Source organism: Penicillium taxi (assembly GCF_028828555.1).
Source record: "Penicillium taxi strain IBT 34144 chromosome Unknown utg000001l_segment0_segment0, whole genome shotgun sequence".
Lineage (NCBI taxonomy): Eukaryota > Fungi > Ascomycota > Eurotiomycetes > Eurotiales > Aspergillaceae > Penicillium > Penicillium taxi.
In genome coordinates, this window is record NW_026643203.1 from 1,901,791 (window position 1) to 1,916,333 (window position 14,543).

At 46.1% G+C, this 14,543-nt stretch overlaps 5 protein-coding genes across 5 annotated transcripts; 3 read left to right on the forward strand and 2 right to left on the reverse strand.

Annotated features, from left to right (window-relative positions):
* Positions 1 to 1,690: 1,690 nt before the first annotated feature.
* Positions 1,691 to 2,671, reverse strand: N7495_000682 (fungal specific transcription factor domain-containing protein; the record flags this gene model as incomplete). Its single annotated transcript, XM_057203352.1, has 1 exon — positions 1,691 to 2,671. The coding sequence occupies one exon, from the start codon at positions 2,669 to 2,671 to the stop codon at positions 1,691 to 1,693; it is 981 nt and encodes a 326-aa protein (XP_057067425.1).
* A 1,824-nt stretch (positions 2,672 to 4,495) lies between these two features.
* On the forward strand, positions 4,496 to 6,293 carry N7495_000683 (MFS transporter; the record flags this gene model as incomplete). Its single annotated transcript, XM_057203353.1, is given in 4 exon segments — positions 4,496 to 4,844; positions 4,909 to 5,163; positions 5,250 to 5,580; positions 5,600 to 6,293. The coding sequence occupies 4 exon segments, from the start codon at positions 4,496 to 4,498 to the stop codon at positions 6,291 to 6,293; spliced, it is 1,629 nt and encodes a 542-aa protein (XP_057067426.1).
* Positions 6,294 to 7,516: 1,223 nt separating this feature from the next.
* N7495_000684 (uncharacterized protein) lies at positions 7,517 to 7,852 on the forward strand (the record flags this gene model as incomplete). Its single annotated transcript, XM_057203354.1, is given in 3 exon segments — positions 7,517 to 7,564; positions 7,579 to 7,726; positions 7,785 to 7,852. 3 exon segments carry the CDS (start codon positions 7,517 to 7,519, stop codon positions 7,850 to 7,852), a joined length of 264 nt encoding a protein of 87 aa, XP_057067427.1.
* Positions 7,853 to 9,181: 1,329 nt separating this feature from the next.
* N7495_000685 (TFIIH/NER complex subunit SSL1) lies at positions 9,182 to 10,588 on the reverse strand (the record flags this gene model as incomplete). Its single annotated transcript, XM_057203355.1, has 3 exons — positions 9,182 to 9,929; positions 9,984 to 10,319; positions 10,377 to 10,588. 3 exons carry the CDS (start codon positions 10,586 to 10,588, stop codon positions 9,182 to 9,184), a joined length of 1,296 nt encoding a protein of 431 aa, XP_057067428.1.
* A 235-nt stretch (positions 10,589 to 10,823) lies between these two features.
* On the forward strand, positions 10,824 to 14,395 carry N7495_000686 (M1 family metallopeptidase; the record flags this gene model as incomplete). The annotated part of the gene is made up of 12 exons (XM_057203356.1): positions 10,824 to 11,074; positions 11,164 to 11,333; positions 11,403 to 11,827; positions 11,889 to 12,110; positions 12,177 to 12,294; positions 12,353 to 12,434; positions 12,495 to 12,555; positions 12,613 to 12,823; positions 12,903 to 12,973; positions 13,024 to 13,475; positions 13,536 to 13,748; positions 13,801 to 14,395. The coding sequence occupies 12 exons, from the start codon at positions 10,824 to 10,826 to the stop codon at positions 14,393 to 14,395; spliced, it is 2,871 nt and encodes a 956-aa protein (XP_057067429.1).
* Between the last annotated feature and the right edge of the window lie 148 nt (positions 14,396 to 14,543).

The window sequence follows — 14,543 nt, forward strand, 5'->3', positions numbered from 1 at the left end:
GGTAGAGCCTTGGCTAAAGTCCCATGCATAGAGCCCTGTGATCCCAGACATTGGGCAACAAACAATACATATGACGCGTTCTTACGAATATGATATTCCGTATCTATCGCACCAAACATACAAATGCAGTCCTCGGATTTTGCAAATTTTCTAGCATGAAGTACGCTATGCACTCTCCGGGACATTTCGGTGTAAGACCACAGTCAATGGACTCGTAGAACCACTCCCAAGTCATGGCGGGGCATGCCCCCGGAAATTGTTCACATAGGTAGGGCAATTTCCCAGAAGACACGTAAGTAGCTAAAATATACTTCTAATCCATATTCTGAACCTCCAGCACGCTAATGTTTGGCTAGGAGTCTGTATTCTTACTTCTGCGGGGCTTTTAAAAGCACTGAGAGACAATCAGACTGCTCCTTAAGCATGAGTATTTCCGGTCAGAAGCTTCATGTGTCTCCATTCATGTCTAAGCAAAAATTTGGTGAAGTTTCTCCCGCCGTGGGGGATATGGACGTAGCATAGGGGGAATAGTCAACCAGTGGGAGTGGTGCCAATCGCCACTATCGCATTTATACGAGCTGCTTCATGGAAGAGACATGCTATAAGCCTCGAAACAATCTATATGGCTGGAATGATCTGCTGCAATCCAAAAGACAAGAGTCTCTACTAACTGTCCCTTTAGCTTTCACAACGATCCATGAACGGAAACACCTAAATGCATTACACACAGAATCATATTCACGACACGAATTCGGGTTTCAGTCGGACGACCAAAGTCGATATTGTGAATAGGTACGTCCTCAGTACCTGAGATCTGCGCATCTTCGACTGGCCATCGGATGAATCTTCATACATCCTGATTTGGGAACATACTATTCTATTTCACCTTTTTGACTTGCAGGAGCTGATGCAGCACGATTATATTCGAATCTTTCATGTGAGCCACAGCCCCCATACAGACTGTGCGCATGTTGATGACGATCATATTTTGTCGCGTGTGTTCAGTTACAAGATCGAAAACAAGCTAGATTGCAGTCATGGGCGGAGTATACTAGTGGGTCTGTCTTCCTTGCGAGTTACGTGTGATAGAGGCAACACTGGTGTCGGTCACGTTAGTACTCGAAGCAGAATATTTGTTGGCCAAACAACAGGGTTGGCAGAGAATCTCCTGAATTTTTCTAGTGGATACAGGGATAACAGATCAAATGCAGAAGAGAAACATTGAACCGCATTGTCGGGAGTATTCATCTTCGAAAAGAGAGAAGAGAGATTAGAGGAAGAATTGTGAAATTCGATGTGGTACTGTATGTCCAATCTCCAAAAACGGATGTATGGTATACAATTCAAAATAAGTGATCAGTTGATGAGAATTGTGAGTAGATTCCGTTTTCCTGTAAGTGGCTATCCCACGACTCCTTGACGAAGTATGTCAGTAAGCTTCTGAAAAAAGAACTATACAAGGGCATCTAAATAGATACTTAGGTGGTGAAAAAAGAAGGCGTGCACTACTTACCCAATTAAAGCCATCCAGTGGGTCGAGAAGACCATGAGACCAAGAAACAACTCCTATATTATCTGCCGGGGGCGAAAGATGCTTGTCGTATTTAACAGATCACATGGCGTTAATGGGAACGTATTATCATAAAAAGATAGACCTAGATCCACAAAAGAAACCAGTTAATAACACCAATCAGAGCCACAGGATCATTATCATACCCGAGTCACTCTCCGGAACAATAGTTAGATTCATGGAGTTCTGCCTGGGATGGTCTCTTGAAGATCCTAAAGTCGCCTGTTTCATTCGATCTAGCATGATCTTCACAATATCAAGCACTCGCTTTGTATCTTTTATCACTGTACACCAGTCCGCCCAAATCATATATGAATCCTCAATCGCACTCAGTAATGCTACGGGTTTCTGGCTATTCAAATCTAGACCTATTACAGAAGAACCCGACTCTGGACTGATTCCTCGATGAAGTCCAAGGCACAAAACCATACTAGCAAGGAGGAAGTCATATGTCGATAAATAGATGATTTTCCATGGATGGCCGCTTAGCAATCCACCTGATTGGGTTTCGTGATAAACATAAGACTGGTGACAAATGATGGTCAGAGCGGCGTCAATACACGTCTCCCAAGACCAACGATTTTCCGGTTTCATATATAGCCGGTGCAGCACACATCGAGATTTTTGGAACAAGAGGTCTAATGACAGGCGCCTCATCACTACCGCCGTAGAATCTGTGACAAGAGGACATTTTCGAACCTTCAAGCTTGTCGGCAGAGCGTCATGTTGAGAAGTCAATGTTTCATGTAATTGGATCACAGTTCTATAAGACATCGGGTGGACCGATGTTATATGGCCTTGAATTAATCCTAGAACAGAGACCAACCTTGTCCTTGATATCATATAAGATGGAACTGCGCCACTGGAGTCCGACTGCGAGGCAGGTAGAACAGTCATTTCCGGACCCATCTCCTCTTCGGGAATATTTCGTGGCTCTTTGGTATCGGAGCCACTTTCGTTGATTAGCCGGGGTAGGCCAACCTGAAGCGATACTAGGATGTCGAGTTGAATAATGACGCCCCACACGCGCCGTCTCATCTCGCCAGCAAATATAGAGATATTTGGATAGTTAGAAGGATCACGATGGTAGCCCATCCTCATAGCGACTCGTATAATCGTTGCGAGTACGATATTCAGCCCAAAATTAGTATCCCTAAATCGCAATAGCTCACGGTAAAAATATAACAGCATTGCGTCGACTGTATATATAGCTGCTTTAGTGTAATCACTCAAAAGCAAACGCTGCGCACTGCAGGATCGAAATAAATTGACAGACTCTTCCGCTTTCAAGTTATCCTTAGCTAGAGGCTCCCTGGATTTTACTAAGAGGGCGCTAGCTAAGCACATCATACTAAAAAGAATACTGAGCCAGTTCAAAGTAACTGTCGTTGGATCGTTCCAAAATAGTAGATACTAACGGTGCTTAGGGTTAGCAACAAGTTCTAAAGACTAGAGGGGCTGATTAACAAACTTCTTCGTAAAATGTAGGTGCATGGTTAACCCCTATATAATGCTCTTATTAGTGATCGGACGGATGAGTTACTATACACTACTCACATTCTGCGCGCGGTAGGGGCACTAGCTTAAGATGTAGGATATCAACACGTAAATGCGGCCAAGTCTAATGAGTTAAAGTACTTCGAAATTAACCGGTCCACTTCTAGCTTCGGTGGCACGAACGATAACATTTTTTGGGTCGTAGAGCATGCGTATAGCCCGAGGAGTAGGTCGGGCGATGGGGACGACCGCTCCTCGTCTTCGCTTTTCCTTTGGCTACCTGGCAACTGTGGTCCCGGAGGTTAGGAGTTTAGATCGCTAGATCGATGTAGCAAGGTTCTCACGAGATCTGCAATGACAGCTCAATGCGCTCCTCCGACATATTCTGTATAATCCCTCTTCATTTGAATACGCCCGCACGAGCTTTCAATTGACGGTTGAGTATCCGATACAGAGGGAATGTCGACTGACATTGAACTAGCCATGGGGGAGGTGCTTTGTTCGGTCGGGGTGTTCGTATTCTCCAGTGAATTGATTCGGTCGTCAAAATCATTTGATCCAGGCCTACCTAGGCGAGAAACGGCCCGAAATTGAGTGGTATATATGCAGAGGGAATTTTCTCCACGTCGGACGCAATTTCCACAGGGCTTACTCCGGTCACATCGTACTCTAAAATATTTAGAGACATATAGAGGCTACTGGCGAGGAAGTAACTACTTCCGCTGGCGACACGGATTACACGACAACTGAAGCTTGTCTCTCCGTCGGCGTTGTTGCGCGAGGTGTTCCGAGAGCATTCCTTGCTATCAAGCGATGAAAAAAAGTAAAAGAAAAGAGGGTCTGAGGGACACTGTGTAGTTGCCAAGGGGAGAGAGAAGGTGAAAGAGAGAAAGGGAACAGTCAATGGAGACAAGACCTTTCATCACTGTTGATCACCTGATTTCAATCCCAATAAATGCGACGCAGGGAATTGGTCGAGGTTAAGCATCAATCAAACACTCTTCGAACTATTTCATCTTAGACTCACTTGAATGCTCCAATACCTCTTCTCCAGAGCAACTTGGACTATTTTGGCAGTCTATAGTATTTATCCACTGATGAAAGGGAGATTTCAAATTGGATACTGGGCTTCGTAAAGGAGAGTGACAAAGTCCCAAGTGTGGTGTGCGCATTCGACCTCTGACTGACTGACCCTCCGAACTAATGGGAACAGGTCATATCAAATAACTCAAGGACAATGGGGTGGCGAGTGTTATTGTAAACTGATAATAATCTATTTAGGAGCCATCTGGCCACAGGGTTTCTTTTGTTCTCAATTTTTTCCCGGTCTCATATCATAAACCCTCACCTCCAGGATCAATTCCCCGATCATTCTTACAGTCTAGACTAACGGCAGATCTGTAACTTATTATCTGAATATTGCCCTCAATGGCAGAGAAACATAAGTCTTCCAGAATCACCCGGATCCCTTACTGGCGGCTGGTAGTCGAGCAAGATGTTGTTAATCAAGAGATTATCGACTACCCATTCTCCGGCGAGGGTACCGAAGAGGATCCTTTTGTGGTGACATGGATTCCCAATGACCCGCGAAACCCAATGAGATTCAAACAGCTGACGAAATGGACAATCACGATGCTGGTAGCCCTTGCGGCTTTAGCAGTCTCGCTGGATTCCTCGGCCTACACTGGTGGTGTCTTTGAAATAGAAGAAGAATTTCAAATCAGTACTGAGGTGGCGACACTTGGTGTGTCACTGTTTGTGCTGGGCTTCGCAATAGGTAATTTTAGCCATCCAATAATCCTGGGGTACATCAAACGCGGACTGATAGGCCACCTACCCAGGACCTCTACTGTGGGCACCACTCAGTGAACTATTCGGCCGACAGGTGCTCTTTACCACTACATACTTTGCCTTGACTGCTTTTAACTGCGGTGCTGCAGGTGCACAGAACAGCTGGACACTCGTCATCCTTCGTTTCTTTGCAGGCGCGTTCGGATCATCACCGTTGACAAATGCAGGTGGTGTGATTGCAGATATGTTTGAGGCGAAAGAAAGGGGCATTGCGATGGGCACATTCGCAGCAATGCCGTTTTTAGGTAAGTCCCCTATTGCGCGGTGGTTGAACGAGACAATTCTTGGTCTTTTAAAGACTCAACTTGGCTGACCTTCATGGTATGGATAGGCCCCGTTATCGGTCCGATCGTCGGGGGTTTCCTAGGAATGAATGCAGGATGGCGATGGGTGATGGGTCTCCTAGGGGCTTTCTCTGGAGTCGTCTGGATTTTGGGTACTCTGCTTATCCCTGAGACCTATGCCCCGATGCTCCGCCGTCGTGCGGCTAAACTGTCTCAAATGACTGGCAAAATATATCGCAGTAAGCCAGAAATTGACCAAGGCAAAATCAATCTTGGAAAGTCATTCAAAATTGCGTTATCACGTCCATGGGCTCTCCTTTTTCGGGAGCCTATCGTCTTTTTACTGTCATTATACATCGCAATCATCTATGGCACACTGTTTATGCTTTTTTTGCAGCGTATCCGATTGTGTTCAAGAGGTTCGGGGTTGGAATCAAGGTGTAGGAGCCCTTCCCTTCCTCGGGATCATGGTGGGTATGCTACTTGGTTTTGTATATACAATTCTCGATAATCAGCGGTACATCAAGAACCAGCGCAGACATGGTGGGTTTGCATCTCCAGAGGCAAGACTTCCACCAACCATGCTGGCATCGATTACGATTCCAGTAGGTCTCTTTTGGATTGCATGGACAAACTCCCCGTCAATCCACTTCATGGTCTCTATCGTTGCTGGCGTCCCATTCGGATTTGGTATAGTACTAGTTTTTCTGGGAGTTATGAACTACCTGATTGACGCGTACACTATCTATGCAGCCTCGGTTCTAGCAGCAAATTCAGTCTTGCGGTCAATCTTTGGTGCGGTTTCCCCCTTTTTACTACTTATATGTATCAAGGGCTGGGTATTCACTGGGCCTCCTCGATTCCAGCATTTTTATCCTTGGCCTGTGTTCCATTCCCTTTCCTGTTTTACAAGTACGGTGCTGCCATTCGAAAGCGCTGCAAGTATTCTGCGCAATCTTATGCTTTCATTCAAAAGCTGCAAGAAAGGGCACAGACACAACCAAAATCCGACCAAGAGGAGGAAAAAAGCAAGGATTCAAACATCTCCGAAGCTACTGCACCAGCGTCAGATGGCTGAGGCAATAGCGTAAAAACGTCACATGTGTAATAGTCACTGCTTTTTCCGGCAACCTGAGTGTTATACACGTTATTTACAGACTGCGACATCTTTTCGAAAGGGAAGTTGCGCAAGAAATTCTGACTGTTCACCAAGCTGTCAACATATGTCCAGTAAAGCTGTTGGACGCCCTTTCAATTGCAAAGTTCACTCTACATCTTTTTTCGCTCAGTATGGGACATTAACTTTGCATAGAAAACAGAAGACAAGAAACCAAGGAACGTGAATAAGGGTATGGGCTGGATTATACTCGTGCACGTGCTAACCACTATTGTTTTGATCCTGTATTTTAATATATACTTCTGAGAACATGAAGTGAGGCGTTGAGCGACCTGTCAACTTTCCTACCTTCCACTAGCACCTCTAGCTAGATGAATCGAACATATTTCACACCTTGCATAACGTATATATCATGAATCTAGGACGACTTCTTCCCTTTTCTTGTATAAATAGTGTGTGAACCCTGTCCTTTTAATGTAGTTGACCGACACTAATCAGTTGACAGACTTAGAGGCTACATCACTAAGTTCTTGTGAAAACTCCTTAAAACCATGAAGCCTTGTTACGACGAAAAGCTAAATTCGATCGAAGAAAATACGATAAACACTATTAAGATTACGAACCGGCACTAGTATAGAGCGATTTCCCTGTGGAAGTAAGCTTTTTATACAGCCGTCTTTACTTGATCGAACCCTCCGCCTTTCTATTCAATATCACTAGCACCCGCCTTATAAAGATCTTCAAGTTCCACAACTCATACACAATCTTATTGATTCCCTTGTCTTGACCAATAATACAATTCAAGTAGTACTTGAAGTAGGCAATCTATCAGCATTAGTAATTGATGAAGCTAAGGCCGTAATATACGGACGATGCCTAAAACTTGGCGGAAGCACGATCATACACTAGGGATATACTTGCAATAGTTAGACTTGGACAAATTGAACTTGATTTGAATTTGATTTGAATTAAATAGTATTTATTCAGATTTAGTTACTATCAATCTCTTCTCCACACTCCATGTCAACCATTCGGAATTGTCTACTTTTAAGCTTCTCCACTCCTCAACCATTCATAGTTCTTTCCACTTCTAAGCTTCTCCACATCCTTCAACCATTCAGAGTACTCTCCACTTCTAAGCTTCTCCACAGCGTTGTCTTCAATACCAATAATATACCACTTCCAGATTCTGTCTCGATGGAAATGATAAATGGCGGAACGCCGTCTTGGACTTCTTCAAAGGTCGTAAGACCAAAAAGGACTTGCAGCAATTTGTGACGGATGATAGCAAAGCTGCCATCACCATCCAGGTGAAAGACATAACGACTCTTCATATCTATCCATGCGAGAGTGAGATTGACCCTGAACTCTCGGAGATACAAGTCTATCCCGTTCTAGGAGATTGTGGTAAGTAGGCCTTGAGTTAATTGGCATCAAATAATACTGACCTAAATAAACTACATAGCTAGTGTGCTTCGCAAGGTCGACCTTACCCTGAAATTATCAGCACGAAAGAAATCAAACGTGCAATAGACCTTGAACCTATTGGTTGCGTATGCCTATGATATCGCTAAATCGTCAACTGCCCTCTCTTATCAGACATAGGTGCTCTGAAGCTATAAGCCAAAGGTAGTTAATGCCAGCAAAAGATACGTCCTCTCTGGTCGGCCGGATTACTCTATCTGGTATGGCAAGGTCGAGGACATGGCGTGAATGTGGTCATTATAGAGGCAAATATGAGAGGTTTGTCAAGCACCGGAATCATACAATGTCTAGGATGTATAGGTAAGTGCTTAAATACATCTTTAGCACCGTGAAATCTAACGCTTTATATAAGGGATTGTTCATAACCTCCGCAAAGACAACAACAAGCGTGACTGTACAGTATACGGCATGGCTTGTGATGACCAGCATTTTCATTTTTTTGAAAATAAACAACAAGTCCCAGGTATGTGACCAGACAAACTTCTATTTGAATAAAGCCTTTTAACCACTATTAGACTAGTGGACCACCCGAGATGTTACTACCTTGACTCGGAGCTACTCGGATGTGCTTGGAATTCTGGTGCACATGATACGCGGTGCGGAGAGGATGTCGCCCAACCAGACTCAGCACTAGTCATATGTGACGACGCATATGAAAGAAGCCACTGATAGCACCGCCGGGACTATGATGTCTGCAAAAACGGCGTTGCTTCCTATGTCCAATAAAGATAAGCCTATGGGTGATTGAGTTGAAGCATTGTGTAGTTAATGATCTCCTTTAGGAGTAATAGAAGTGCCATGATCAGAGTGAAAGAAGTAGATTGCAATTGGTAGCTGTAGTAATTAACCAAGTTAATCGCTGACTTTCTGAAGTCCAGTCAGCTTCTCTATTTATGTCTTCTTCTTCTTCGATTCTCTTCGATTTACCTCGTACTTCTATCCTAACATAAGCTTTATTTTGTGGTGTCCCTATCAATTCCCGCCAAGAACTGACAGAGAAAAAACAGTACATACATTAGGAGTACATATGCAGCGTTCAGGCATGGATTCATAGTGGATAAAGGGCTCCGTACCAAAGGCCTTCGAAACATCCGACCATTTTGACTTGAAAACTAGTTCTAATTCAACAGGTTGATTCTCTAGTCAGTCGACTAGTCGGCACTACTGTCAACACTTAGATGATTATCTAGATATCCCGACGTTTGAGTGTCGCTTCGAGCCTTTGAAACAGGAGGCAGACCTTCATACATGAATATCCAAGTATACAAGCGGTCATTTATATTAGCAGTACTCACTTTTAAATTCAACTCCAGAAAGACGCCAATCTATGCAGTTTCGAAGAAATTTTGTAGTGCCCAGTTTCAAATGCTGGACTATTCACCGTCGAGTGCTTTTGCTCTGGCATCCTGGACAATTATGCACTACTTCATGGGCAAAAAGATCGCAATCGATACAGAAATAGTTATGGCACGCCGTGCACTCGTAGCGACTACTCACACTCATTCCTTTTGTCTGGTTTTCTGCGGCCTGCCATTGATCCTCTGGGGGCACAGAGGGGAATGCCAGACCACAAGCAAAACAGGCAGAGCTACGCCAGGCTCGGCGCCACGGTACCTCATTCCAGTTGATCAGGGGGAACAAGTGGTGGTATGAACGTGCAAGATGGGTCGAAAGAATCAGAGTAAGCCCGCAAGAAGGACATTCGGCGGGCAAACTGCACACTTTGCTGCCACATCGCGAGCAGAGATATCCACCACGAGAGGGCTTAGAGTGGCATGCGCAGAGAGAAGGGGCTGCCTCCACAGTGCGGGAGGGGAACCCCATCATCAATAATGAGCTTGACGATTGTTTTTGTGAATATGCGGCGGGGGGTGTGGTTACATCCATCATTAAATCCCGGTAGTGCTGGTCATGAAGCGCCACTCCGTATGCTGTTTCATCTCCTCCATTGGTTCTGGTGCACAACTCGCGGCAGATAGCGACCTGCGCGGCGAGGCCGACGATGCGGACTCGGACTTTGTCGCTGATTAATGTGTCGATTGTTCGATGGATGTCGCCAGGATCGGAGGATAGAAGGGAGCCAAAAATGACAAGGATCTCTCTTGTGCCATGGCTGGGAGTGTGACTATCATCGCAAGGTCAGCGTAAGATTTTTCGTAGCTGTCGGCTGTATACACACAATAGAGCACCACGTGCCATCTCAAGACCATTTTGCAGACTTGGAAGACCCTTAGGATCTTCTGTTTTGAGTTCCTGGATCGCTGTAAGGTGTTCGGTTGGATTGCCGCTCATTTCGCTGACTCGAATGGCAAGCCCATCTCTAAGGCCCAACACACCGAGCTGGGAAATGGGATTTTGTTCAAAGAACTCCCGTACAAACTCTTGGGCATAGCGAAGAGTCAATAGGTATCTATTTGGGCGCATGTCCTTCTCGGACATTGACTGGGAAAGATCGAGGATTAAGATGAGATGTCGAATAATGCCGCGCTGCAGAGGAGTCGTATCTTTTAGCAACCTTTGCAGGGAGTTGTTCAGTAATTGATTATCAAATAGATATTGAATGAATATTCACCTCTTGCGCTTTCCAGCCTCTAATAATCCATCGACAGTCGAGGTAATGGTACCATCTGCGCCCTCGACTAAGGTCTCCCAGGTTCTGGCGAGCTCCCACTCTGCGCCTCCACGCTGCTTTCTTTTCCTAGTGCTCACGCCACCTGTGTTGACCTGAAGGTCATCCTCATCCTCGGTGACCTCACCGGCATAGTCCTCATCCGAATCGGCCATGGCTGGTGTGGAGATGGGCTCGGCCGAAGTGTTGAAAGGTCATGGATACTAAGCGCGGAACTGCTTGGGTTAAAGCCGCAAGTAGGGTCCAAGCTCCGACGGAGCTCCGTCTGGATAAAAACTTGATCCTTCTATCGCCTAAAACATTTGCTAGGGAGAGAGATCTCGTGACTCAATTGATAATCTAATAGCTACTTTGTGCCCGACAGTAACCGTTGATTTTCTTTCAAATCCGATGTGGGGGAGATCCATCGCGGCGAGTAGACGCGCTGGTGTCTCTGTAACGAGCCGGCACACCGTCGCTCTCCGCCGAGTCTGCCCCTCATCTTTCACTTTCATCTCTTCACTTTCTACTTCATCTCGATCCCCTCGCCCACGATTCCCGATATCTGCTTCCAGGAATTATCCCAGTCTTTCACACATCCGATATTGTTCAGCCGAAGCTCGAATCATGGCATCCACGGACAGAGAGACTCTGCCTGACGTGTGAGTGGCTCTTCCCCGCTATGTAGCTTTTGTCGTTTCCTACATCATAGCCGTGAGCTCCATGAAAATACCAGCTAACTGATTTACAGGGCCAAGCCAATCAATTATCATGTCTCGCTCTACGATTTGCAGTTTAGTGGATCCTGGGGTTACAAGGGCGACCTGAAGATCGACACTAAGGTCATCCGAACTACAAAAGAGATCGTTTTGAATTCAAAGGAGATTGAGGTGCAAAGTGCTGAGATCTTAGCATTGGATGGTAAGTGATATAAGCAAACAAACTATACAATTGGATCGACTCGCTGATGAACTTGACCTATAACTTTAGGCACTCTGCTCACCAAGACAAACGATATCACTTACGACAAGAAGCAAGAACGTGTTTCTCTGAAGTTTGCACAGGAAGTCGCTCCTGCCGATGTCGTCCTCTCTATTTACTTCACCGGTACTATGAACAATGCCATGGCCGGCTTCTACCGCTCGAAGTACTTGCCTACTGTAGAGCCATCTGCCGATACACCCAAGGAGGGTGACTTTCACTACATGCTGAGCACTCAGTTCGAGTCTTGCGATGCCCGCCGGGCGTTCCCTTGCTTTGATGAGCCGAACCTGAAGGCCACTTTCGATTTTGAGATTGAAATTCCCAAGGGCCAGACAGCGCTCAGCAACATGCCCATTAAGTCAGAGAGGGAGGGAAGCCATGCCGGGTTGAAATTTGTCACTTTTGACAAGACACCCGTGATGAGCACCTACGTGAGTACATCGGCGATCGACTTCAACCAGCACGCAACTAACGAAATGTTTTTCCGTGCAGCTCTTGGCCTGGGCAGTCGGCGATTTCGAATATGTCGAGGCTATGACAGAGCGCAAGTACCAAGGAAAGAGCATTCCTGTTCGTGTTTATACGACTCGAGGTTTGAAGAACCAGGGTCAATTGGCCCTGGAATGTGCCCACAAGACCATTGACTACTTCTCAGAGATCTTCGAAATTGAGTACCCGCTTCCCAAGGCCGATCTTCTGGCAGTGCATGAATTTGTGGGTTATTTGTCTGGCCAAGTGTTTTATCAAGTTGAAATGATTAACTGACTAGGGTGCTTTTAGGCTATGGGAGCTATGGAGAACTGGGGTTTGGTCACATATCGAACAACTGCTGTCCTCTTTGAAGAAGGAAAATCAGACAATCGCTACAAAAACCGCATTGCCTATGTCGTGGCACACGGTAAGATTCTTCTGGTCCTAGTTCATGGGGTTGCTTTTATCTGACAATGATTATCTAGAGCTGGCTCATCAGTGGTTTGGCAATCTCGTCACCATGGACTGGTGGAACGAACTCTGGCTCAATGAAGGTTTTGCCACCTTGTGAGTATATCCGAGATGAAATTTATATGCTTGTTGGGGGCTAACTACTACTTTTCTTAGTATTGGATGGGCTGCCGTAGACCACTTTAATAAATCCTGGAATGTGTTCAGTCAATTTGCGGTTAGAAGTTCCCGAGGTACATACGACTCTTTAGATCACGATTGACATTTCTCACAGACTGAGGGTGTCGAAACAGCATTCCATCTCGATTCGCTGCGAGCCTCCCACCCGATCGAAGTTCCCGTCCGCAATGCCCTCGAAGTCGACCAGATTTTCGACAGCATTAGCTACCTGAAGGGAAGCTCAGTCATCCGAATGCTGAGCATTCACCTCGGTCAGGAGACCTTCCTGCGGGGTGTTGCTGACTATCTTAAGTCTCACGCATACGGTAAGCTTTCTTTTCCTTTCCATTCTTAACAATGGGCAGAAGCTCAAGAGACAACTTGCTGATACTTCATTGTGAAAAGGTAACGCAACAACAAATGACCTGTGGTCTGCTTTGAGCAAGGCTTCGGGCCAGGATGTTCAAGCCTTCATGGTAAGTCTCTATGAAATTTGAACAATTGCCGTCGGAAAATGCTGAAAAAGAAATTCAAGGATCCATGGATCCGCAAGATCGGTTTCCCCGTCGTTACTGTGACCGAGGAACCTGGACAAATCAGTGTCAGTCAGAAACGATTCCTCTCTACCGGTGATGTAAAGCCAGAAGAGAATGAGACCACTTGGTGGATTCCCCTTGGTATCAAGTCGGGCGAGAGATTGGCCTCCGTAGATACACGTGCACTGACTGCCAAGTCTGAAACCGTTCAAGGTGTTGGTTCAGATGGCTTCTATAAGATCAACAAGGACATGGCTGGGTTCTATCGAACAAACTATCCCCTTGCAAGGCTGGAAAAGCTGGGCCAGTCCCTTGGCCTTTTGAGCGATGAGGATAAAATTGGCCTGCTGGGTGATGCTGCTGCTCTGGCCGTATCCGGCGAGGGCAACACTCCCGCCTTGCTGGCCCTCCTTGAAGGGTTCAAGGACGAGCAAAGCTCCCTGTAAGAAATCACGTCGTCTTATTTCACCATTCAACTTGGTCTCTAATATTGCTATTATAGTGTTTGGTCTCAGGTGTCTTCGTCGCTGGGAAATCTCCGCTCTGTCTTCTCCCAGAACGAAGATGTTTCTAAGGGTCTGAAGAACTTCACCAAGAGCCTGGTTGGCCCAGCCGCCGAGCGAATTGGTTGGGAGTTCCAGGCTGATGAAGACTACCTTGTCGTCCAACTCCGCAAGCTTCTCATTGCCATGGCTGGTACTGCTGGCAACGAAAGGTGAGTCACAATTTTAGTCGAGAAGCTGGATCACAATTAACCCAATTTCTAGCACTGTTGCGGAATCTAAGCGACGCTTTGACCTCTGGGCTACCGGCCAAGACAAGGCTGCCGTGCACACTAACCTCCGTGGGGCAATTTACAGCCTTAACGTGGCAGAAGGTGGTCGAAAGGAATTCGAGGCTGTCAAGGATGAGTATCTACGTACAACTTCTGTGGATGGCAAGGAGATCTGCCTCTCTGCTATGGGACGCACCAGAGACCCAGTTCTTGTAAATGAGTATCTGGACTTTGTTTTCTCAAACCATGTGGCCATTCAAGACATGCACAGTGGTGCAGGTTCTCTCGCAGCCAACTCCAAGATGCGACACTTCCTCTGGGAGTACATCAAGGCCAACTGGACCACAGTCCATGCTCGGTTGTCCTCGAACAACGTTGTTTGCGAGCGATTCCTCCGCGTGGGTCTGTCAAAATTCGCTGATCGCAAGATTGGTGATGACATCGCTGCCTTCTTCAAGGACAAGGACACCACGGCTTACGCTCGTGCGCTCGTCATTGTGTCGGATAACATCCGGACCTATTCGTCATACAAGGAGCGTGACGAGGAGTTGGTTCTTGAATGGTTGCGGGCGCATAAATATGTCTAAGGAGAGACATCAGATATCACTAGTAACTGTAGAATGACAGTCAAGTGGAGCCTCCAGATATCGTAACGTGGGTAGATCACCTGCCAGCATGAAACTCCCCCACAAGGTGGGAAGGGGTGAAACTTCTAACACCTATTTGGTTATAAGT